This window comes from Cupressus sempervirens, chromosome 5, assembly GCF_028749045.1.
Source record: "Cupressus sempervirens isolate cs-2001-9-10 chromosome 5, ASM2874904v1, whole genome shotgun sequence".
Lineage (NCBI taxonomy): Eukaryota > Viridiplantae > Streptophyta > Pinopsida > Cupressales > Cupressaceae > Cupressus > Cupressus sempervirens.
Genome location: NC_143122.1, coordinates 339744466 through 339771603, shown reverse-complemented (window position 1 = coordinate 339771603; position 27138 = coordinate 339744466). Strand labels below are relative to the sequence as shown.

At 36.3% G+C, this 27138-nt stretch overlaps 2 protein-coding genes across 4 annotated transcripts in view; one reads left to right on the top strand and one right to left on the bottom strand.

Moving 5' to 3' along the window:
• The window catches only part of LOC149556076 (cytochrome P450 714C3-like), a 63034-nt gene extending 35896 nt beyond the window's left edge, over positions 1-27138 (top strand). The window contains exons 2-4 of one of the 2 annotated variants that reach the window (XM_089830215.1): positions 3917-4234; positions 23281-23531; positions 26024-27138. In XM_089830215.1, the coding sequence (XP_089686341.1) occupies positions 3917-4234; positions 23281-23531; positions 26024-26816 (1362 nt within the window). In that variant the 3' untranslated portion in view covers positions 26817-27138. Of the gene's footprint in view, positions 1-3916; positions 4235-23280; positions 23532-26012 lie in introns of both variants that reach the window. The other variant, XM_089830216.1, reaches the window with a different exon arrangement.
• LOC149556077 (uncharacterized) lies at positions 274-26028 on the bottom strand. 2 transcript variants are annotated; one of them, XR_016364625.1, is made up of 3 exons: positions 25866-26028; positions 18726-18996; positions 274-840 (listed from the first exon to the last, which is right to left on the bottom strand). XR_016364625.1 is itself a non-coding variant. In XM_089830217.1 (2 exons), exons 1-2 carry the CDS (start codon positions 25999-26001, stop codon positions 18812-18814), a joined length of 321 nt encoding a protein of 106 aa, XP_089686343.1. In that variant the 5' UTR covers positions 26002-26028; the 3' UTR covers positions 18476-18811. The 2 variants fall into 2 exon arrangements, 1 of the variants encoding a protein (XP_089686343.1); XM_089830217.1 differs by lacking the exon at positions 274-840 and having other exon boundaries at positions 18476-18996.

Sequence of the window (27138 nt, the reverse complement as noted above, 5' to 3'; positions counted from 1 at the left end):
TCATAACTTATAGTGCATTGCAGCACACTTTTTTTAATTAAAAAAGAAAAACCTACTCTAGGCCTTCTTTTATCGCTGCAAAAGGGACCCAAAAATTGTATTGATCTAAAAATGATTCCATAGACATTTGTTTCTAATTTTATTCTAGGAATCTGCGCCTTTTAATAGACAAAGTTAAACGTGAGAAAAATTAAACTGCTAAATAGAGAACTGTTATTCTAAAATTGAAAAACAAACTACAGAAAAGCAGTTTGCTAAATCTGGATAGCCATGAATAGAACTACCAAGAATGGAGCTTCTGTTCCTGTGAGACTGTATGTGTTGCTGAAATGTGCCTAGGATCCACGTGTACCATGCTAGAGAATCCTTTTTGAAGTATCATAGTATAACACTTCTTACTGAGAAATTTGCTTGCCAACCCGAGTCTCTTCATAAACATCTCAAACTTCTCTTTAGCTGGAGGCTTTATGAGAGTTTGTGCAACCTTTTCATTTGTTTGAACATATTTTAGAGTAACTACTCCCTTTTGAACTGTCTTTGAGAAAGTGATGTTTGATGTCAATGCACCTATTGTGGTTTTGAAACACTGGATTCTCAGAGAGTGATTGTCAGAGTAAATGATAGTGGACTCCACTGTCTCACTTTCCAATTCTACTGTCAACTTCTGGCTGCCATTTACCCCGGCTTTGTTAGACTGATGGCAGTGAAGGTTGTTTCTTGCTGAACCAGGATATTATTCCTCACACAAACTGAAGCAACATCTTTATGTACTCTTCTTGTCTCTTGCATCTCCTGCTCAGCCATAATCCACGAATCCATGTAGCATCATCTCACCATCCCCTGCATATCTTAGACCAAATTGTATTAGCCCTTTTAAGCTATGTTCCCCCAAGTTTCTAGTACGGGGACGGCGGGACAGGTTTTAGGGACGGCAAATTTTTTTGGCCATTTTCGGGACCGGGGGGGGGGGGGGGGGATGGCTATATATATAGGGAAGTTTTAAAATATACATTAAAATTCGCAAATATACATGTCATTCAAATGAAACTAAGCACAAAGCATGTCATTTAAACACTATAGAACCATAACATACAACATTTGAATGCCATTTAGGAAATAATATCCGATTTCAGTACTCAATTGTCAAAATGCATATCAATATCAGTGAACAATATCATAATGATAAACATGATAAATCTGAAAATCTAAAGCTAAATATACCTAAAGCTATACGCCCAAAGGCTAGAGGGCTGCCATAAAGTAATAAGTATCAATGTATCATAAGCATGTTGACGTTCAACATAAAAAACATAACATAGTAAAATGAAGCAGACTGCTGCTCATATTTTGCCTCTACCGGATTTGGAGGGGTGGGGCCCACCTCGGCTACCTAGTAAGGAACCTTCAAATTATTTTTTAATATTCATTTTTTTATTTTTTTGCATTAAATTTTTTTTTTTTTAAAATTGAGGACGGCTGGCTGTACCCGGTACGGTTGGGGGATGTCTAGGCGTCCCCTTTCCGTACTGGGGATGGCCAGCCGTCCCCCTTTTTTTCCTCAGCCATCCCCAAGTTTCGGGGTCGTCCCCTGGTAATTTTCCCTTTTTGGGGATGGCTGGGGGACGTCCCATACCCGTCCCTGGGACGTCCCTGTTTCCGAAACTCTTAGTTTTAGGCCAGGTACGCATCCCCGGGGAACATAGCTTTTAAGTATCAAACCACATGCTTTTATAGCAACCAGATTAGGGAATTCAATGAAAAACAACTCAATCAAGAAGCCCACAAATCACAACACACACAATATGGAAGCAACTCTGTCCAACACAGTAATTTTGATAAGTAGGAGACAATTTCCACAGCAAGTCAAATTGTGACATTGCTATCAAGATTTTAACTGTGTGATATTTCGACAGTAATTTTATTAATTTCATGCAGGTCGATACAAAACTTATTACAAAATTACACGGCATTGTATAAGGTGCAAATACTTACTATATAGCCTACCTCTTGTCAACACTGTGGGAATAACAGATTGATTACTTATTTGTTCCTCTGTTCTTTCTACAATAGGCAAATGAAACTATTGATTCATCCAAGGAGTTCTACTTCACTCTTCGAGTCTCTCTCTCACATTATCCAACTGATATCTACCTATGAAAACACCTACTATCAAAAGAACAGAATTCTTTATTTGTCTCAAGTGTAATTTTGGGGTCATCTAAGTAGGCATTTTCGGTTTCAAGATAGAGAACTGTAATTTGTTAGCTCATGGCCCAGGAGAAAGCTTGGTATTTCTTGTAGATATTGTAACCAGCATGCAAATAATACATATGCAGTCCTCAAAAAATAGGATGTCCATCCAGAAACCAAATGAATAGGAAAAGGATGCCGAATACTCATGCAGCATATATCAATTGGGCAGCCATTCTTTAACATTCTTACAGTGGAGATCACACTGAATAGGATTTTAGTGTATTTTCCCTTGCCATTGAAGGTCTTAACATGTGTTACATGGCTGGAAGTGGACTTATTTCAAAGTTTTAACATGAATATATTCTTTGACACTATATTTTGAAGGAGACTGTTGAGATATCCTCAACTCCCTGCCAATTTTTTAGCTTTCCCCAGCCCTTGGATTGCAACTTTTTCAGCTTCTCCTCAAGACTTAATGCAACTTCAAAACTAACTTTTACTGCAAGAAGGTTGTCTTACTAAATGTTGTAGTACATGATGAAAGCTGCAGGCCAGAAATATACTGACTAATTCTAGTAACTTGCAAGACCAATCAATGAGTTGTCATAAGATGTTGTAGTGATGCTTAAATTCTCTTCTAATTGAATAATGGCTATCTCTTAAGAATGGAGAAATAATTTTTTGTTTGCACAAACAATGAATTGAGTGATGCAGGTGCACTGTAGGTTCTAATTAGAGTGAAATTGATATTCTATCTAAATTAGAATGAAATTGATATTCTATCTAAACACAAAACCAAGGTACAACTCTAATAAAGTATAGCTTACTTTTTTCCAAGGTAGAAAATAACCTTAATAGAAACTAAGAAAAATTAATTTCAACAGAAGTTGTCAATCTATGCTTAATGGTAGCTGAAAATAGGTTGTCTTTAAAACTCTAAGGGAAGAACACACCTTGTACATACATATAGTTCGGCCATCTTGGGACTATTGTAGAAACACGCAACTAATCTATCACATTGGTGTACTTCAGCTTATTTTTGTTACTCTCCTTTGAGTTTATTCAGCTTGTAGTAATGATTAATGTGTATTATAGACCCATTAACTTCTTATGATTGGTTGAGGACATTTGGATGAAAACGCTACCCTGTTGACATTTACTATGAATTGCAATAAGCTGAGAAACCATTAGCTCTTGACAGTATTAACTAGGATTATTTTTAATATTCTTTTTACATGGTTGATATTTTTAAGGGTTTATATAAAAGCTTATCTCCAATTTTAAAATAAAAAATGAAAAAAATGGCTAATTTCTTTTCTCACTCAGCAAAAGCTTTCTCAAATTGCAACTGTTATTTTTCATTTATTTTGCAATGTATTTTAATTTGTTGCCTTTGCAGTAGAAATGAATTCTTTTCTAGAGATTTCAAATATCCATAATCATTAATATTAAGAGTAGATGGTTCCTGGTTATGACTGCATTAAAAAGGTATCAACATTTTGGGATGAGCTACCTGACCCATTTCTGGGAAATTGTACTTTTTTTATGGCCTGAAATTTATTTTTAATTTTTTGGTATTTGAAGAAAAAGATTGTCTGGTTTCACTATTTTTAAACTGTCACATTTTAAGGAGCATCAAAGGATGTAGTATTTTTCTTTGAATTTTTAGATGAAAAACTTTTTACTAAGTGATTATAAAAATTATTTTTTGTGTTATTTGTAGGTAGTACAATTAAACAACATGGATGCTGGACACAGTTGGGATGTCTGGAAGAGTCTTGGAAATCATAACAATATCTGGACAAGTCTTGGAAACCACAACAACATTTTCTACATTAGGCTTGGAAAGTTTGTCAGGCTATTTATTGTAGATCCCGTTCTTGGTCGACAAGTTCTCACTGGTAATGCAGATTGTTATGAAAAGCCGTCATTCATTCGTTCATTATCTATTCTAGGGGATGGAATATTTTCATCATCTGGAAAAGATTGGTATCACCAACGTAAAATATTTGAACCTCATTTCTCATCCAAGAAAATTAAGGTGTGCTTCCTATTCTTGGTGCCTCTTATTTTTTCACCATTGTGCAATGTTTTGATGACTTCCTTTTGAAATTGCAAGTGCTTTGTATTCCATGGTGTTTCAGGATGGGGATGGTAGATATCAAGGGATGGGTTTCGATAATAGAGAGAGAGAGAGAGAGAGAGAGAGAGAGAGAGAGAGAGAGAGATGTATAACAGTAGCAGTATGATATGACAGCATTATAACAGTAGCAACAAATTCAAATTCAAATATATCATGAGCTGTAAGAGAATAGCTGTTAGCAGAAGTATGACAGCAATAAATAACACTAATAGCAATAAATCCTTGATTTCATTGTTCAGACTTTAAACTCAGGCTTAAGCATCTAAATATAACTATGTCTTGTTTGGTGTATCAATATCAAAAGAGCTGTTTGTGCCACTCTAGCTAAAGTTGTGGTTCATCCAATGGAATCTTGACCAATCTTGGTTGCACCTCCTCCTTGTCAACCTACATAACATCTTTAAGATTAACATCTCAACATGTGCTTGAAGTTTTTCAATTCTTGGTAGTCTACTAATCCCAAAGTCTCTAGGCACTATGAATTACAAATAGTATATTTTCCCAATTAGAGGTTAGCTTGTTCCTTTGATCTAGTGGATGAAGTCATAGGTGGACCAATTCCTCTCTGTAGTAGATGAACTAACAAATTTGTGAGAGTAGACAAATGGCAAGTTGCTTCAACTCTGTTGTGCCCTTCCCATAAAATTTCCACTATTCAATGGTTTTTTTCGTGCAACAATGGTTCTATTAGTTCTACCCTCTATATGTTGAATGGAGGACCTCAAGGACTAGAAAACTAGAGCTATTACTGCCGGAGTATGGTTTCCTCCTCAATGCTATAAATCTGACAAAGGGCCTTCATAAACCCCTCCATTACCTCACTGCCTTTTGAAGGAAGAATTTAGTCAAATCTTGGTCCATACAACTTGGGATCAAGAGCATAGGCAACCATATGAAGAGGGGTGTTTATTTTGTTCCAACTCTTTGTGACAATAGGCCATCGGCTCCTCATAGAATTGTATTCCAAGATCCTTTACAAATTGCTTACCTCATTTGATTAAGTACACAATCTTGAAAGTTTCATTAATCTCTCCAGAGCTATTTAAAATGTCTACTTTCACCTAATAAATGGTGTACAAATCTACCATAGCTTTTTTGATAATCTTTTTGCAAACATAAATAATTCTTGTTGCCCTCCAAAATTTAAACCCTTTTATTGTTTAAGATAGTAGTGTTGATGTGAGTTATGTTCCACTACAACATACAAAATCAAAGACTTAATATTCCAAGATGAAATACCAAAATTTCAACTCTCAATAAGGTCACTTCTAATGCAAAGCTTGCAAAGCAAGATCATAAATGATTTTGAGGTCATTCCATCATGGATAGTCGCTCAATGAAATGATGCGATTTGCTGGTAATCACATAGGGGACTTACGCTGTTTCTCAAGACTTACCAATTTGCTTATGAAGATTTGGCTTGACAATGTGCAATGAAAACATATTTTCTGGTTTTCAACTCTTGAACTTATCTTGAACTAAACTTAGCTTCTACTTCTACTTCTAACTATGAATGTAAGCAATAATGGATGACTTGGACTCTACTAAATGCAATCTCACCAACGGCTCCACCCACCTATTGCAAGCTTCTATGGTATGCTTAATTTAATTTTCAAACTAGTTCTTCCCCATCAATCCCATCAAATATATGCAAATTGAAAATTAGATATCAATTGAAGTTAGAGTACTTTGATATGACTAGCTCACCGCACAAGGCACTCCCTACAACCAACAAGAGGCTAATGGACTAGTTTAAACCAATTCAAGCAAGTAAACATCTACAATTTCTTCCATTCAACTAATCTATTTGAAGCATATTCTATTCTGCCTTAACAACTTCAAATGGAATAGTTCAAACTTGATCGCTACAAATCCCATGCAAGACACATCAATGATAAGAAAAGCAAATTTAGCATTATCTTAGCAATTCTCCAACATCTCCCTTTAGAAATGAGAGGAGCGGACCTTATATAGGGAGCTCAAGCACAATGAACAGCCAAGATTTGATTAGAATCAATGGCCCAAATTGAATCCTACAAACTCTAATTAGGGTTTCCACCCCATTGGCCAATGAGATTCAAGCATCCCAAAATGTGCAAATAGCAAAATTTCATAAAAGTGACAACCAAATGGGCACCAAAATGTAGGTCAATCAGATTTAAGAATCTAAACAACCAATGAGAAAATAGCTTGCCACTTAGGCTTACATCAAATTATCATCTAAAATAATATTTCCTTTGCCTTCCTCTTTCTTTTCCAATTTGATGAACCTGAACACCATATCATTGAGTGCATTCATTGGAGGCATGGGTATGTTTCAAATTCTCCAATTTGCCAAGTTCATTTCAGTTTGAGCTGTAGTAATTGTTATCTCCCGCTTAGCTGCATTAACTGTGATTGATGTCATGAGAGTCTTAAGAGGTGAATGTTATGTTGATGCATGTTTTATGACCCACCAAACTGTACGACAAAATATTGAAATATCTTATCCTCTCTTGAATAAAGTCTCGTGTATGCTAAGATGGTTAGAAGATCATATGATGACTTCAAGGCTCCTTCGACATTAGGCCTTGATTGTGGATAAGCTTGGTGGTTGATGTGACTCGTTGATGATCACAAGGGGCCTTACGTGTATTCGCCTAGATTCATTTCAAGCCATACTAGATGTGGGAGCTATCTAAAGGTTTTGCAATTGAGTACCTTTTGGGTTTTCACAAAATATGCAGAAATGAAATTGGATAGGGTTTAGGAATTCTATTTTAATCCTAAGGGTGGTGATGACAACAAATGGTATTTCAGTGGACAAATTCCTCAATTTACCAAGTCCGCTTCACCAAGTTATACTACAACTACACGTGAACTAGTGCAGCCTTCAAGGGTTATGTGAAAGATTTTCATACCACCACATACACCATCATAAAGAACATGTATACGAATGATAGAAGTTAAAACATATTCATGAAAGGGGTTCAGACTAACTTTGCAAAACGATTTAAAATCACTAAAAGGTCAAAAGTATGAATCAAAGGAATTAATCAATACATTGCCATCTTGTCCATTGCAATCACAACACTTAAACTAAACTAAACTTAATCTAAATGAGGGAATTTGAGAGAACAAGCAAGCACCAAGCTTAAATGAAACTTTTTTATCTTAGTAGCTCATAGCAAAAATCTCAAAAAATCCTCCCTTACAAATGACAAGTGAGGCCTTTATATAGGTCCTCGATTACAACAGATGGCCTGGATGATGACAATAACCAATGGCCCAAATTGTGCCACATCATCCCTAATTAGGGTTAGGGCCAAGAAAAAGATTCTACATTAATGTAATAAGGATCCACTACTATAGTGGGAAATAAATGCCCACTATACATGCTCCTTCGAGAAGGGAGTGGGGTGCAATAAATGACCACTAAGAACATCCACTATGCATTAAATTCATCTATCCTTGATTTCCTTTCCTGAAGGCATGAAATCGATCCAGCATTGTCTCCAATTCTTCTATGCTAATGCTTGGTCTCGATTCCTGCTTGAATTCCAGAACTGCAACTGCTCTTTCTGCCTTTTCTAAACTTTCCTCCCAATTTGGTAGCAAGTCCTGAGTGGTGGCATGGTATTCGAGAACATAGAGAAGTTCTCAAAATCATCTCTTTTGAAAACATTTAGCTGAAAGAACTCCTCCAACTTGACTTCCAAATTATCTATTATCATTTCATCTTCTACCAATCTCTGTGACAACAAGGACGTGACTGTATTGGACACCCCTTGCTTGATGTTGTCAACAACCTTCTTCCATCAAGTGGATTCTTTGGTGGAGCTCTCAAACATTTCTTTAGCTATGATCACTCCATTGTACCATTGAAGGAAATCATAGACATCACCTTCGTTGATAACTCCACCATTGATCAATGCCTACTTTGGGGTCTCCATCAAATTTTGAATATTTGAAATCATTTCATCTTGGTAAATATGCTCATTTTCCTACGATTCCTCCATGCACTGGATCTTGGAGAGTACACTAATGCCCTACTATCTACTTGAACCGATTCTTTTGCATGTTTGAAGGCTTCTTCCTGAATTCTTTCAAACCAAACATTCACACCTTAAGCACTTTTCTTGATCCTATCAATATCATCTACTGTTTCAGCTGATACACTTGTCAGAGGGACAAATGATGGACCTTCCTCGCTTACTAGATGAGACAAGTTGTTAATGTATTGATAGAAGGCTTTGATTTCACTTTTTAGTTTCTGGTATCCTTCTTCCAGCTTCTTAATCCCCTCTTTCAAAGCCTGAGTAGAGTCATCAAATTATTCTATGATTTGATTGCAGGAGGCACGACCAAGATTGATTTCCATGACATGGTACTCATCTAGAGCGATCTGATCCTTACCCTTGTCAACTATAGGATTTGCAATCTACTGTTTCAGCTGATACACTTGTCAGAGGGACAAATGATGGACCTTCCTCGCTTACTAGATGAGACAAGTTGTTAATGTATTGATAGAAGGCTTTGATATCTCTTTTTTGTTTCTGGTATCCTTCTTCCAGCTTCTTAATCCCCTCTTTCAAAGCCTGAGTAGAGTCATCAAATTATTCTATGATTTGATTGCAGGAGGCACGACCAAGATTGATTTCCATGACATGGTACTCATCTAGAGCGATCTGATCCTTACCCTTGTCAACTATAGGATTTGCAATTTGCAAAATCCTGGACCCCAATTCTCCTTTGATAACCTTAGTGAATCTTTTTGCTTTCCCTTGTTATTCGGATTGGTTTGCTCAATCCAAAAAAAAATTGCAATTCAACTACTGGATCAACCTCCTTTTGTTGACTCTTCTGAATACGTTGCTTTAACCATTCTAGAATGGGTATACTCTGGTCTTCCGAGATCTCCAATTGTTCTTTCCTTTGGATCGCTTGAATGTTGGTCTCCTCTTCACCACCTGGACTATCCACTGTCACTTTAGAAGCTACAACTTCAATAGTTGGAATTTGTATCATTGTTGCAAGAGCTTCTTCCTCTTCTGGACTAGCGTCGGCCTCCGTTATTTCTCGCTCTAAGATTGCAATGAGACTTTCCTCTGTAGCTCCATCTTGATCTCTTCCTTTTCCTTGCACAACTTTTCATAGGCATTTATACTAAGTCTATCATGTATTAGCCTGGCCAAATTATCTTCTTTGTCAAATCTCCTTATGTGTGTCTCTATTTCCTACCTTTCAAATGTTTCTGTCTCTTGAACACTGGGAGTGTGACTCGGAGAAGAGGGAACATTTCTAGATGTTTTCTTCTTTTGTTGAGAATCCTCAATAACAACCATCTCATCATCATTTTTATTTTGTCGGGGAAGCATTCCTTCTACCTCAAAAGCACTTAATGGAGAATACCCTGAAGAAACTCTGGTTGGTGTTGTCTTTCGACTCAGAAGAAATTGCTTGATGTACTTACTTTCCCTTAGATGGCATAGTCCTTCCTTGCTTTGATGTTGCAATTCCTTTGGATGGAGGAGCAGTCTGATTCTATCTCTTTGATTGTAGCTCCTCAACCTTGATTCCTTTCTCTTTTGCATTCCTGCTAGGTGGAGCCTTTGTACTATTCTTCCTTTTCTTACTAGCTTCATCCTGTTGCCCACTTAATGCTGGAGGCTGATTAGATTCTTCTTCTTCTTCTTCTTTGATCTTTTCAGCCTTCATCTTATCAAATGTCAAGGGTATTCTTTTTCTCACTAAATCAGTCACCTTTTCATCCAATCATTATCGACTGAAGTGGGAAACTGGAATCACCAAAGCCTCAAGGTTGACATCCTTGCCATCACTCCAATCAATTAGCTCCAACTCATGATTTATAGTGGTGTCAAAGTCTTTGTTAATAATGTTATCATCCTTCTCTAACTGATCAAGAATTGAATTTCTCTCCATTTGTACTTTTTGAACATATCCACTGTCATACTTGAGAATGACCTCTTTTGGGTCTCCAAATCATCCTTTGCATTATCCTTATAGTCTTCTATGTGTGGAATGTGAATGTAGATCTCCCCATATGCTTTCTTGATCTTCCTCTTAGGATCAAAGCTTTCTCTTGACTGTTAGAGTCCTATCCCATTGTACACAAATTTCCCATCCCCTGCCTATGATGGATAAGTTCTGCTCTCTAAATTGAAGTTGAATTTAATCCCTGGGTTGTACTTGTTCTTTTGAATTTTGTCATAGGCAAGTAGTTGCCTCACTACCTCCACAATGACCATCTTGTTTGTAGGATACCTTGGAAGTTTCCTTGGACAAATTGTACTTCCAAGTATTTGAATTTAGCTGAACTTTGAATACTGGATGTGCCATGATTCATATTCTTCAATTGATTTCTCAGCCCCATTGGAAAGCCTCACATATGGAGCCCCTTGCAATTGTCTCACAATCTTCATGGAAAATACATCATTGAATATTTTGAAGTTCTTGTGATTTTGAAGGTGCAGATGTGGGTAGCATTTGTGCACTAAATACTCTTCTTTAGATGTACCACACCTTCCCAAACTTGCCAATCCTTGAAATTTGAATACTCTAGCCAGCATATAGACAAGATGAGATGTCATGTAGGATGCATTTGTGTTCTTCATCATCTTTAGTTAGTGATTAATATTGTCACTAATAATCTTTGCCCATGCAAACAACACCTCTTTTGAAGAGATCTTGTCTATGAAGTAGTACATCTAAGTTTTGAAAGTGCCTGCTTGTGGTTCTCCCATCACTTGATTGAGCATCACAATAAGATCACCAATTTCTGGTTTGAAGTTCAATATAGTCAGCTTGGTTAACTGAAAGATTTTGGAGTAATGACTCTATGACTCAACCATCCACTCATCATTCATTCTCTCCGCACATGCATCCACTTGATCTTCATTTGTGTTAAGGCTTTCTCTTTGGTGATGTAGGTTCCTTCCTTGTTAGATGGAATGTTGAAAGCCATGGCGACAGCCTTCTCTAATAGAAAAGTTGCAATCTTCTTCACCTCTTTCCCATACTCCATTGCTTTCATTTGAGGGTTGTAATTCTTTGCACATTCACAAACCAATTTGATGCACTGCATGGTAGAAGGGAAGGCAGTTTTGAACTATCCTATTCTTCATCATCATCTTGGCCATCCTAGAAGTTAGATCTCTAGACATCCTTTGGATCATTTGAAACATGTTGATGGACCTGATGGAGCCCTAATCTTTTGCAAGAATTAGGGCCTCCATTTAGAAAACAAGTTGAGTGGACCAATTTTACCAATACACTTTTCAAAGGATGCTCTATTTGTCTATCCACATTTACAGATGTTGATTTTAGCAATGCAATATTGGGAACATTACCCTATCTCGATAGAGTTGAGTTTGGGAGATACAATAAGCTAGGAAAAAGATTATATCTAAATTTAGTTCATGTCCAAATCATTCTCTCTCGACTGAAGCCTTCCGTTATCAGCAGTGGAACTGAAGATTGGTTAAATCCTTCTGTCTTCATACTTTGTATCAGAAGATGTGCTACTCTGTGCAACCTAAGAGTTTGTATCCTCGGATCAAAATTTTTAGTACCATTAGTATCTGGGGAGAATTTGTTGAATATCTTGTTAGACATTGCCAATGGATTGCCCAAAGTAGATATCCATAATCTAGTGAATTCTGGTCTGAGGATTCCGCTGAATTTGGATAACGTGCCCCCATTGATAAAGCAGGTTATTTCTTCAATTCTGTTTATGGAATCCTGCTGGGATTTGTATCAAATAGCAGGACATGATATAGAAACTATTGATATCGATGAAAGTTTCGGTGCTAAGAACCTATCATAGCAGTTGGGAAGTTCAGATGACTTCTTTGCAAATTGTGGAGACCTTTTAAGAGCAAGGAACACTCTGAATGTTGGAGGTAATTGAACATGTAAATTGTATCTGAGATACTGTCTCCAAGATAATACGATTGTGGAAACCTAGATACTCATTCGGAAGTCTGGTGGCGTCATCTTCTCATCAAGTTGGATGATATCTTCAGTCCTGTATTAGCGAGAATCTCTCAACTGATGCTCCGTATGGCAAGATGTTTATATCTACTGGGTTTGATGTTGTGATGTCTGGTTTTGAAGACAAAATGAGAATATCAATGCATCAAAGAAATATACATTCCCGATGCCAAAGACGGAAGCAAAATTAACTCGTGCTCGATGAAGTATCAGAAGGTTAGTGACATAACAGAAGACAAAGGGAGTAAGTGTGTGAATACAATGCTGAATATGAGAATGGCACATGGCTTCATATGGAAGCATTGTGGACTGCAGATAGTTCCTTTCAAAGAAGTGAATAGAAGCAGCAGCATAAGGTTATACGTCAACAATAGTACGAAGACCATGTGCCGTCATAGATTATTGAGCAAATACAGTGTTGTGGGTCCCAATATTCCTAAACTCTTTGTGATTATGGAAGTGATGTGAAACGTAACTATCCTCCTCAAATATAAACAAAGTCTTCAGCAAAATACAATTATAAACAGGTAGAGTACATTAGGAAGTGCGCATATGAACTGCAGAATCAAATTTGAAATGCTATGCAAACAAATGCGGTGAATAAAAAGGAAGGTCTGCAGTCAAACAAAAATAATATGAGAATTAATAATAAGAAGCAACTATGACCAAGAAAAGTTTATTAAAATAAAAATAATAAATTATATCTTAAAAGGAGACATGTCGTTTCATTTCAAAAGACATGTTGTAAGGGATAGAATATATATATATATATATATATATATACATTTTTGAATAACAAGAGACATTCGACAAGAAAAAAGTATTTTACATCCACTTGTAAGGAGGAATAAGGAGCGAAAATATGGCTTTGTAATATAAAATTCAAATATAATATTTTAATGATAAATAAAAAGCCTTTTGTTTATATTTAAGGCACAGAGAATCAAATTGCATTTGGATTTGTCCTTTATAATCATTTTAAAATTCTGTAAACAATTTAAATGTTAGATAAGTGGACATGGTCATTTAGCATCATAAATGTGATCATCATAGATATAGTGAAATATCAAATTGTTTTTGTATTTGTGTCCAGTTTGTCTCCCTACCATAGGAGTTAAAGTTCAATCTAGACTAATTTAAGATTGCATATATATTTTTGATCTATCGCATCTTGATCATTAAATTATTGTTAGTATAAATGCATAGAACTTTATAAAGTTGTATGTAATAATCCTTGTTGTAGTTGAGATTCTTGCCTAAATAAGCAATGGCACTGATCCTTTGAATCATTGAAGTAATATTGGATTTATATTTGAAGTTAGAAAATCTATATCTTCCTTCTTACAAGCATCGAATCCATTATTGACAAATATTATATAAAACATTCATTCAATCCAAACATTCAACATTCAACTCTATTCTGATCGAGTTTGAGGATTTAGCCAACCAAAGAACTCACCAAGCTTAAATTTGCTATAGAAAAGTCTCGAACCAAGAAGTCAACATTTGAGGTGAAGGTTTACTCGCCTAGGCGTAGCAAAGCCTAAAGTATAGGGGAATCAAGGTGATTCTCATTCATTGGCCATAATTGATTAGGGAATCCTGTTGGAGAATTAGCAAGCTCTTGGATTTCCAATCTGTGGTTTTGGGAACCAACATATTGGCGACTCTGCTAGTGAGAATTTCTCACAATATACATTGTGAAGCTACCTAGAATTTCAGATTTCGTAGATCAGAGTCAGAAAGAAGTTATATTAATTTGATTGGAAGCATACTCTACAGGAAGCGAGAACCCAAAAGAATAACAATATCAATACATTCGTCAAAAGAGGTGGTGACTTTATTCAATAGAGATTTTAGTTGGTAGCTCTACTAAGTGAGGAGACTCGAAAGAAAATGATTTGATAAAGAAGAAATCGTCTACCATGGAAAATATGTATTATGATCAGGAAGAGGATTTGTGTTACCCCATGGAGGAAGCACACATACCCCTTTCATGCATTTTTCAACTTGGGAAGATACGAAGGTGAATCGGCGGTACAATTCTTCATGAGGATGTTTATTGCCTATTAAGAAATACCTTTAGAATGCAGACCTCCATCCTCTGATCTTTTCAACAGAATGCAAGAACTAGGTCTCTTACATGATCATCAGTTTCTTATCTTTCTCAAACGTATGGATGATGAACTGACTGCAGAAGAGAGCAAATGTAAGACTGAAGATGCATATGAGTAACGCGATGTTTCAGATTCAAATATAGAAGTAATTTTGTAGCAAGCTGAAGAAGAACCCATCCATGGAGAGTCTTGCATGACAAGTACTAGTGAATGTCAAAATGAGGAAGAGGCTTGTCTCAGCATGGAAGAAATTACAGACTTGTTGGACATGGAATATCAGAAACATGTGGAGAAAAGTCGATGGATCAGCACATATTTAGGGGATATATGAAGGAGATGATGATTCCCAGGAATCAAATAGTGAAGATGAAACAAAACTGCATACAGCATATGAACAAGAGGAAGTTTTAGGATATATTGCTGATAAAGATATCTGTCTTGCTGGTCAAGCAGATGATGATTCTCTCAAGGATGAATTTAGTACACTATTTGATGATATTATATGTAGTGATGATCCAGATGAAAGCTCTTATGAAGGTATGCCTGAATTCTCTATGATCCTAAATCCATTGTTTGAAGAGGAAGCAGATAAAGATATGTCTGAGTTCTCCGTGTTCTTGAATCCATTGTTTGAAGAGGATTGTTCACACAATCAAATTCATTAGCATCATGATGAAGATAGCAGTCCTAATTCTAAAGTTGATGAAATTCATGGTATGCATTCAGAAGGTGAGACATTTTTGAGTTTATCCTATGAGCAAGAAATACATAAAACATGGAAGATGAGATGGAATCAGCCAGGGATGGTGATGAGAATATGTTGAAGATGAGTTCTGAAAATCTCCCAATTGTTTTGACCGATCAGATTCTTGATAAAGAGGAAGAAAAATTTCCTAAACATGAGCTATCTTCAAAATATTTTTGGCAGGAGAAACAACACCCGGAATATGTAGATGAAGCAAATGGTGTATAGAGGGACAATCAAACAAAAAAGACTTGTTCTAGTGCTTCTGTGATTAATCACATGCATGACCGTCAAGATCTTCCATTTAGCAAAAATCACAATACGCTTGATGATTTCTCAAAAGTAAAACATAAGTCAGATACCAAACAATGTATTAATGAAGTGGATCCAATGTGTACTATCCATAAGAATGGTGCATCTACTACTAGTTCAAAATATGGGCAGCAGACTGAGGAGGTAAAGGAAAGGCACATGCCATGTAATGATCATTTTCTGAGACTTGCTAATGGATCAGATTTTACTAAAGAACAATATGGTACCATAATAAAAAAGAGTAAGAAGTTATTGCTTGATCAGAACTGGGTGTTCAATAGAGGAAAGAATCAATGTTCATTTATTGGGGGGCCTGGGGCCACCCAATTTCACTGTGCATTATGTTAAGCATGGATGCTCAGTCTGCTCCCCCAGAGATAGCAGGGATACTCATTATGTCCACAAGGAACACATGTCCGCAACAAGAGCCACTCATGGAGCCTTAATCTTTTGCCAGAATTAGGGCCTCCATTTAGAAACAAATTATGAGTGGACCGATTTTACCGATGCACTTTTCAGAGGATGCACTATTTGCCTATTTGAATTTACAGATGATGATTTTAGCAATGCAATATTGGGAACATTACTCTACCTCGATAGAGTTGAGTTTGGGAGATACAATAAGCTGGGAAAAAGCTTGCATCCAAATTTAGTTCCTGTCCAAATCATTCTATCTTGACTGAAGCCTTCCATAATCAGTAGTGGAACTGAATATTGGTTAAATCCTTCTGTCTTCATACTTTATATCAGAAGATGTGCAACTCTGCGCAATCTAAGAGTTTGTATTCTTGCATGAAAAGTTTTAGTACCATTAGTATCTGGGGAGAATTTGTTGAATATTTTGTTAGACATTGCCTGTGGATTGCCCAAAGTAGATATCCATGATCTAGTGAATTTTGGTCTGAGGATTCTGCTGAATTTGGATTATGTGTCCCCATTGAACAGGCAGTATATATCTTCAATTATGTTTATGGAATCCTGCTGGGATTTGTATTAGATAGCAGGAGATGACATAGAAACTATTGATATCAATGAAAGTTTCAGTGCTAAGAACTTATCCTAGCAGTTGGGAAGTTCAGATGACTTATTTGCAAGTTGTGGAGACCTTTTAAGAGCAGGGAACACTCTGAATGTTGGAGGTAATTGAACATGTAAATTGTAGCTACGATACTGTCTCCAAGATAATATGATTGTGGCAACCTGGATACTTGTTTGAAAGTCTGGTGGCATCGTCTTCTCATCAAGTTGGATGATATCTTCAGTCCGGTATTAGCGAGATTCTCTCAATTGATGATCCATACGGCAAGATGTTCATGTCTACTGGGTTTGATGTCATGGTGTCTGGTTTTGAAGACAAAATGAGAATATCAACGCATCAAAGAAATATAAATTCCCAATGCCAAAGACTGAAGCAAAATTAACTCGTGCTCAATGAAGTATTAGAAGGTTAGTGACATAGCAGAAGCCAAAGGGAGGAAGCGCGTCAATACAATGTTGAATTTGAGAATGGCACACAGTTTCATATGGAAGCATTGTTGACTGTAGATAGTTCCTTCCAAAGCAGTGAATATAAGAAGCAGCGTAGGGTTATACATCAACAATAGTGCGAAGGCCATGTGCAGTCAAAGATTATTGAGCAAATAAAGTGTCATGGGTCCAAATATTCCTAAACTCTTTGTGGTTATGGCAGTGATATGAAACATGACTATCATCCTCAAATATAAACAAAGTCTTCAGGAAAATATGATTAAAAACAGGTAGAGTACATTAGGAAGTGCACATATGAATTGCGGAATCAAATTTGAAATGCTGCGCAAATAAATGCTGTGAATAAAAAGGAAGGTCTGCAGTCAAACAAAAATAATATGAGAATTAATAAGAAGCTATTATGACCAAGAAAAGTTTATTAAAATGAAAATAATAAATTATATGATATTTCTTAAAAGGAGACATGTTGTTTCATTTTAAAAGACATGTTGTAAAGGATAGAATATATATATATGTATGTATGTATGTATACACAATTCTTTTTTGAATAACAACAGACATTCGACAAGAAAAAGTTCTTTACATCCACTTGTAAGGAGGAATAAGGAGCAAAAAAATGGCTTGGTAATATAAAATTCAAATATAATATTTTAGTGATATATAAAAAGCAAGGTCACTGGGAGACGGGGAGACTTAGAGGTTTCCGGTTCTGGTACTGGTACCGGTATAACAATTTTTCAAAAATAGGGGACGTGGGTATTCGGAGACAGCATTTTTTTTTTAATATTTTAAAGAGTCTAATACTAAATACAAAATTTGAAAATAGTAATACTGTAAAACTAAAAGAGTAAAGTAAATAATAATAGTAATGTCACATTAATATAGAGCCAAATATTTCAAAACTCACATGGTTACTACATTGTATCTCATTGGTCTTAATTTTTGCATTATATTTTACATTTATATTTTATTAGGAGACTTCGGGGAGACGTCACTTTTTGGATTAGGAGACTGGGAGACTTTGTCATGAAGTCTCCAAAGACGCGAAAAGTCTCCTAGACGCATCTCAGTCTCCGAGACGCAACTTTTAGGGGGGATACGGGTCTCCCCGTAACCATGATAAAAAGCATTTTGTTTATATTTAAGGCATAGAGAATCGAATTGCATTTGGATTCGTCCTTTATAATCATTTAAAAATTCCGGAAACAATTTATATGTCAGATAAGTGGACATGGTCATTTAGCATCTTAAATGTGATCATCATGGATATGGTGAAATATCAAATTGTTTCCGTATATGCATCCAATTTGTCTCCCTACCATGAGTTAAAGTTCAATTTGGACTAATTTAAGATTGCATATATATTTGATCTATCGCATCTTGATTATTAAATTGTTGACAGTATAAGTGCATAAAACTTTATAAAGTTGTATGTAATAATCCTTATTGTAGTTGACTCTGTTGCCTGAATAAGCAAAGGCCCTGTTATTTTGAATCATTGAAGTATTATTGGATTTATATTTGAAGTAGAAAATCTATATCTTCCTTCATACAAGCATCAAATCCATTATTGACAAATATTATACAAAACATTCATTCAATTCAAACATTCAGCATTCAACTTTTCTTTGATCGAGTTGGAGGATTTTACCAACTGGAGAACTCACCAAGCTTAAATTTGCTATAGAAAAGCCTTGAACCAAGCAGTCAGCATTTGAGGTGAAAGTTTACCCACCTAGGTGTAACAAAGCCTAAAGTGCAGGGAAATTAAGGTGATTCTCGTTCGTTGACCAGAACTGATTGTGGAATCTTGTTGGAGGATTAGCAAGCTCTTGGATTTCCAATCTGTAGTTTTGGGAACCAATAGGACCCAAGGCTAGCATCTCCAATCTTCTTGTTGTTTGTAGTGGAAGTAGAGTTTGTTGCCATGTCTTTGGTGTCCTTCCTCACTTGAGCTTGTCTATCCTCTTTCGAGCTCCCAGCCTTAGCTTCTGACATACTCCTGCCTGCCATAAGAATCTTCAATTAGATTTTGTACTTAAAATTTTGATTAGCGTGCTAAGGATTAGACTTGAAATTAAATTAGCAAGCTAGAGTTATCAGAATTTTGAAATGCTTCCCCTTGAATATTCTAATAAAGATCCTCATTAATTGAGCTTTTAGTTTTCCTTTTATGATGACCTAGTTACTTCTAAAGAGAACTTAAATCTTGAAATGAGTCATCTACGTTGAAGCGAAATTAAATCGATCAATTGACCTCCCTTTATTAATTTTGGAATTATTAGATTCAGATGAGATTTCAAATTAGATTTTATCTTAATTTTAATGAATTTCAATTCATCCTTGTTGCTCAAAGTATATTAAAATCGGATTTTCCTTCTCATATAACATCAACCATTCTAGCCTAAAAGGAAGGAAATGAGACCAGTATGATGAATTCGTAAAAAACTCAAATCTGAAACCAATGAGTTTGCTTTGTGACACCTGCAGATTTCAATAGCTTACCTTCCTCTAATCTGAATTAGAAACTCAAGGAATGTTTTATCTCACTTCCAAAGTTGATATGCCAAACTTGTATCAACCCAGCACTCTTGGAAACAAATCGCTGTCCAACTGAGGAGAAAAATTGCTCCCACTCTATTCCCTGTCTGAGATTGCTGCTTATTTCAAACAGATCTGCTGCTTATAAACATGTAATTCGCTGCTTATTGCAGAGATATTTGTTTTGATTTGGTGAAAAAATGGTTTGAAATGACCTCCCTTTTATAGAGGTTTAAAGATGAAAGGGCATGATCCCTGAGGAGGCCGACCTTGCACTTCTTGGCTAATAAAGCTCATTTATTTAATTGTTTTTTAAACCATATAGGCTGGCCTGTTTGAGGTTTTGGAAATTATTTCAAAACCTGAACTTTCCCTTCAAATTCGCTGCGAACATAGACTTAGGCCAAGCTCTTTAGGGGAGGCAAAATTTTATCATTTGAGAGGATAAAATCCTTTGGGAGGGTGGAATCCACCCTCCCTTGAGGAATCTTCTTTTGTTGTTCACAAATACTCATCATCCATTGTCTTTTGCCATACTTTCATTCAATTGTCTTTCACCAACTTCCCCTCTTATTTAGACTTCCAAGACAAACTTTCAACATGATTATAGCCATGGTGGAAATCGGTGGAGCATGAGGGTTTTGTGTATAAGGTGGGTGGAATCTAAGGATGGATGAGGATCTATTTGCTTAGACTCTCTTTTAGCCTCTTCCTTGTATTCATACTTCTTCATCCTTAGATTGATTCTTGCTTAAAACCCCCTTTCATTCCTTCATACTTAGACATCCATCACCCTCACGAACTCCAAGTTCATCAAGGCGGGAGCTCACCATGTATGAAGATTTTTCTAAGAGCGGGGCAGAAATTAAGGGTTATAGAGGAATAATGATCCTTGGGGGATGGCAGGATCTGCCATCCCTACAGGAATTTTCCTTATACTTTTTGAAACTCCAAACTCAATCTTTATGACATCATCTAGTCTCTTCATCTTTCAAGGAGTAATTTTGGGATCCTTGAGGATTTTATCCTCTTGAAAATTCTCATTGTTGGGAGGAAACATCACCTTGGAGAGGATTTTATCATTTTCCATCTTAGCAATTTTAAATTTCATTTCTCCTCAACTTACCTCCCAACCTCCAGACTTGACCCCCCTTATCTTCTAATTACCTCGGCCTCCTAAGGAAATGTTGAGTCACTTAAATTTATTTTGTCAGAAACCAAGGTGCTAGGAGGACAAAAACCCTAGGTAGGGTGCAGTTTCCCCCTCTACCTGAGGATTCAATCATTTTTACTTTATCAAATTTCACTAACTTCATTATCAAGTAACAAGTTGATCATGAAACATCAAGATCTGGTCCTTCAACTACTGCAGTTGTACCATGTCATCCAAAACTTAATTGGCTAAATTGCTTGGGGCCAGAAATCCTAGCTAGAGGAAGATTTTGTCTAGGGTGGTATTCATGGCCCTTAAAAAAATTTCACATTCATTCCCAACTAGATCCTAGTTTTCTTGATCCATTCTTTCGTTTCCCCTTAAACCTAGTCTCATCACCTTTTAATCTTCATAATGTGTAATTTTCATCCTCCCAAGGTTGAAATTGGAGCCCCTTGAGAATTTTTCATTGCTATCACAACAAGGCAGAAATCCCACACTCGAGGAATTCTTCTCCAATAGGGTGACAATTAGACCATCATGAAGATTTTTCTTTTAATGACACTAGTCTGATCCAACCATGCCTATCTTGGGCCTCAAACTTACTCCCTTCATGCTAAATTGGAGGGGAATCAGAATTGTTTGTCTCCACAATTTGAAGTGTTGCCTCCCCTCTGAGAATTCTCTTCATGTTTAGGGGTGGAATTCATGATGCCTAGAGGATAAAAACCTAGGCAGGGGATTTATTCCACCCCTGCCTGAGGATTTTGTCATCATCTCGAAGCTCAATCCCATCATTAGCATTGAAGGCAACTCAAGCCTCCCGAATGAAAACTTGGTCTCTCCAAGTCGCTCCTAAAGATTATCAGCCCAACTTGACTCCTCTATTTGGATTTCATGCTTTGATTTTTGCTTTCCCTCTAGACTCCTCGACCTCAAAACTATCTCTAACTTAGTCAATAGACTACACCAAACTTGCTCTCAAAATGCAGAGCAACAAGGGCAAAGGCAAAAAGAGGGGTTCCCCATCTGCAATGGGGTGATGGTGTGAAAACCTCACAACAGGTATTAAATCGGAACAAAAGTATTTTTGGGCTTGAAAGGGCTTTTTAAAAGTCTTTGAATAGAGGATGAAAGGCATGCAAAATGCCTTGCGGTGTTTCAATAGAACTTATCTTTGGATTTTCAAAAGAAAGGGAACCTCCAACACCTTATTTAACTTTCATCATGTTTACTTCTTACCTACCCATCTTAGTGTCATTAGTATTCATTTTATGTCTAAGATGTTTCAGAAGTTTGTAGTGTAATCGAATTGTGGTTTTGAAGTTCTTGTGTGAGAGCAAATTGAAATTTTAAAATAAAAAATTGTGAATGGACTCAGGCTAACTGTTATTTATACAAAAAGGTCAAATACTAAAGTGGTTGAATTGTTAAGTCTCAATAACAGAAGTCCCAATAATTCCAGATAAATGACTAGATGATAGCACCTTTTGTGTTCGAAACTGGTGGCAAGGTTTTAAATTGCTGCGGGTATCCTCTAGTAGCAACAATGTATAAGAAAACTTGTAAGCTGAAATGAAAATGACTGCGGAAGAGGTGCATTTTTGTCATTGAGGCAGAATAAGGGGATGGGAGGGTTTTTGGGTTCCCCGTGCCCATTTTGAAACTATTTTTTTTTGTGTGAAAAGGTGTTGTACCTAGCTACTTCACCCAGTGGGTAAATTGCTGCGGGTATCCTCTAGTAGCAACAATGTATAAGAAAACTTGTAAGCTGAAATGAAAATGACTGTGGAAGAGGTGCATTTTTGTCATTGAGGCAGAATAAGGGGATGGGAGGGTTTTTGGTTCCCCCGTGCCCATTTTGAAACTATTTTTTTTTGTGTGAAAAGGTGTTGTACCTAGCTACTTCACCCAGTGGGTTCTTTTTTTGCTTAAGTTAGTTGTAACATGCCAAAAAGTCCTTAATCAGACAACCTCTAGTTTACAAATCAATAGACAGATTTTAAAGTGGGTCCTTTTCACATGCTTAAGTTAGTTGTAACATGCCAAAAAGTCATTAATCAGACAACCTCTAGTTTACAAAACAATAGACAGATTTTAAACTAGGAAAGAGAAATGAAAATTGCATTACAATTATGAACTTCAGAGATCTGCAAATATAGATATATATTTTATTTTCTCTTGGTTGCACCATAACAATGCAACCGCTTAACCATCACACTGTGATGAACCTCCCATAATAGTATGATATTCTCTAAATTGCAATATCAGTGGAACAGCATTATATCTCTTTTGAATGATTCTAAATAAACAAGGGCAGTGTGCACCTCGAGCCATGAAAGTTAAATCAAGAACAAGCTTTCTCGACCAGATTGGAATTGACGCTTGATGTTTAAACTTTTGTATAAAATTTCTTCATGATGGCTTTGGGCTCAGAGATATGCTGATTAATCAATTGCAATTTGGCAAGAACTATAATACTATAGACCCAATGCTTCAAGAAATCAGAGATTAGGTTATAGCAAAATTCCATTTATTTCTATATGTGAACCTAGTTTTGAAGAGGAATACATTAACTTGAGTTTTCTTCCATCAGATGAAGCTGGAACTCCTAAAGGAAGTCACGGTCGAGGCCATGCATGGCTGGGAGCACAATTTACAGCTTCATGACCAAGAAATAGATATTTATCAAAGATTTCTTGAGTTGACATTAAGCATCTTTGGAAAGTTTGCTTTTGGTAGTGATTTAAGAAGCTCTAAGGATGAGATTTTTCTTAGCTTTGGTCGGTACCTTTATAACAGGAGACATGGTATATTTGGACTCGCATCTCCATTGCCTTCCTTTAGGTAATTACTAATTTCTGATTGAACCCATACAATGCTATAGTTTATAGCTAAACGTGTTAAAAGTGTTTTGCTTAATTGTATAAAATCTTATCATTTGTGATATGCAACCCATTTTTACTTAGCAAGGGTTCTTTAATTTTTTCTAAATATTTAAAATACAAAATTTATTTTTCAAAAAAGGTAGTAAAGGGTACTGCCTCAATGTACAAGGTCAAGCACCAAATATATGAAGTATTATTATATTAAAATCAGAACATCAGAGTTTGGGTAATAACAGGAAGAGATGCATATATAAAAGATCATCAGGACAGCCTTTGATATTTTCTGCTAAACAATGTGGTTTAAGACTGGTTGCAAATAGTACATACATTCTGCTGGTCAGCCCAGTCAATAGGCTGTGCTTGCAATGTGGTATCGGGTTATTTGATAAAAAACCCATCTATAAATCTCTTCCAACTGCATCACCGACCTGTCACATCCTTCAAGTGGGTGGGAGTCAAACCCTTATCTTGCAACCTGCCAGTGACAGTTCTTACCATTGTACGGTTTCCTGTTAAGGTGTTTATTGAACAGTATGTGGGAGAATAATAGGTATACAACGTGCAAGAAATGATTTAGTGTATATGTAGTGTATAGATGCTGAAACCATCCATAAATGTTAGCTAAATAAGTGTAATGTTGATACATTCAATGAAAACAAGATGGAACCTGATGGAAACTTGATGGGAAGTGGATGAAGAATAACAAAATCTGATCAAAGTAAAACAGAAAAGTTAATTTTTCAATGGACTGCCTATGATTTTTAATTCCCTTTTGCATAGCTGTTCAAAAGCACATGTCAAATAAGCTTATGATGTAGTGGGAAGTTATAATGTTTTATTAAGATGAAGTTTTGTAGTTTTTAAGTCAATTTCATTGACAATTGTTCTTGAGAGTAGTGGTTTATAAGAACTTATTTCTCAAAAATACGAATGTTTCACTCAGTAGTTAACACTTACTGCATCTAGGAGATACTTTGATGCAGCACCAGAACTTTCTAAAAGGTTATTTGCCAGTGCAACAACTCAAATGGTCTTAAACATAAAATTCCTAAGATCAAGTCCACTTAAACTTGCTACCACATAATTGCATGTGAATATGCATCAGCCTGTGGAAACTTTAAGTACTGTTTTTTATCAACAAAGAAATTTAGGAACACATCATCCTGGTGCATCTTTACACCAAACAGAAAGCTATAGAATTTTTCAAGGTTCTAGCATATCCAGTTCAATTTTGCGCTCACATTTTGTGCAAGTCTGTAGAGACCTGCCAGTATAGTCAATTCCGAAAGTTTTAGGCCTTCTTTTCACTGTATACTTGTTGGGAAATTTCTCTTATATGGAAATTCCTAATCGATATTTCTTTTGCCTAGGCATCAGTCAGACTCTTTTTTTTTCTTTTTTTTCTTTTTCTATCTGCTAGGTTTACGTGGATTTCCAAGACATTTAATGGAACAAAACCCCCTCGTACAATTCTACAGGCGGCGGTCTTATTTACCAACTGCCATCGGCTTCTATTTAATCTGTCTTCTCTTTTTGCTATGCATCAACCTTTATGCTAGGTTGGGTAAATTGCCAAGGCCCATTTAATGGGTTAAAATCCCCTGGTGGACATCTACAAGGTTTTCTATAACAAATGTCATCTGGGACCTAAACATGCAATATAATGCCAGAAAATCTCTGTTTAATTAATTACAGTAACTTCCAATGGTGAGGAAGAGGAAGAAAGATTTGTAGCAAAAAATTAATTTCTATCTTTGCCCAATTATTATCAATAACTCTAATTGCAAGGAAGAGGAAGTTTTAATAGCAAAGAGGTAATGCAATTCATTTTGGAATAGAGTACTGAGGAAGCGCAGCAGCAACCATGCTATTCATTCATGGACAAGGACCACTATTAGTATTCTTGCATGTATGAAATTCGAATTTTTCTGCAAAAGGTGAAGGCAATCAGTATATATATTTGGTTTATGTCTAGTCCTGAAAGCTCGCATAGAGTTTATATATTTAGAATTAATTATTAATTTTAGAAGCTTCTAATTAATAATTGAAATAAATGGACATCCAATAGTTTTATGATGTATCAAATATTAAAAAATTAAATATTCATATTTGTTGTCCATGGGCCTACCTGATTGGTTGAGTTAAAAGGAGGGAGCACTTACTAATGAGAACCAGGTCCAGTATAGAATATTAAGTTATCAACTGTGGTGGTTGTGTACTTACAAGATCTATTATGCAATCTTTACTTTTGTTATCAGAAGTTTTTTCAGCAAAAAATTATTATATTTCTTACCTTGTGAACTAGAAGGAATGGCCGCTTTTTTAATGTACTTGATCAAACTTACATTCGTAAAGTTTTGCAGTTCTAGAGTATAAAGTTGTGGAGTACCGCCTGTTGTGCCCAGAGGATAAAAAACTGACAAGCTCATTATTGCTTGAGACTGTGAGCAGATCAAAAGTTGCTGCTCAGGAGATTGTGGAAGATGAAGGCCAACTCCGAAGGATTGCGATGGACCTTTTGGAAAATGAACTGGCAAATCAACATTTTGAACCAGGTGGAAATGAGAGCTTGCTTACATCAATGCTTCAGTTGCTCAAGGAAGAAAATCTGACTGAGAAGCAGGTTGTTGACAATTGTATAACTTTTTTACTTGTTGGGCATGAAACTACTGCCATCCTTCTTACATGGACCTCATACCTCTTATCTGTTCATCCAAATTGGCAAGAAAAAGCCCGGATTGAAGCCGCAGAATTCTTGAAAAAGGATGATCCATTGACCTTGCCAGATTTAGGACGTTTGAAGACCCTGAATATGATATTATTTGAGTCACTTCGCATGTATCCACCACAACCTTTGATTGGTAGAGCTTGCATCAAAGAAAATTCTGTAGGTGAGTTTCTGATTCCAGAGAAACTTGAGGTTGTCGTGCCTATCCCTGCCCTCCATTATTCCAAAGAATTTTGGGGGGATGATTCTGAGGAATTCAGGCCTGAAAGATTCGCCAATGGATTGGGTCGTGCTTGTAAGAATCCATTTGCTTTCTTACCCTTTGGCACGGGTCCAAGAACATGTATCGGCCAATCCTTTGCCTTTGCGGAGGCAAGACTTGTTATGGCAATGATGCTGTGTAGTTTTTCTTGGAAGGTAAGTCCCCATTATAGGCATTGCCCAGATATCATAAGTTTGACACTACGTCCAAGTTTTGGCATGCCAATGATAATGGAAAAACTGGTTGCTTCATGAAGTTTACAGTAGTTTGAGTGGTTAGTATGGGCACTTACCATCCCATTATCATTTTCTTAATCTCGTAGACTTGTTGCTAAATTTCCACGGAAGATCTCTCCGTTGCTGACGGTTACTATGTGATTTCTTCATCAATTAAAAATTGTTTGAGAAGATGTTGTACGTAATCATTATGCATCATGTATGGAAGTCCATCCACGGCTTAAAGATGTTCTTGTCAAATTTGTGTGAGAATTTTGACCTTGTACATATTGCAGACTTTTGGATACACTTGTACAAATTACATCGATCAAAAAATGCGAAGAGAAAACTTCCAATACTC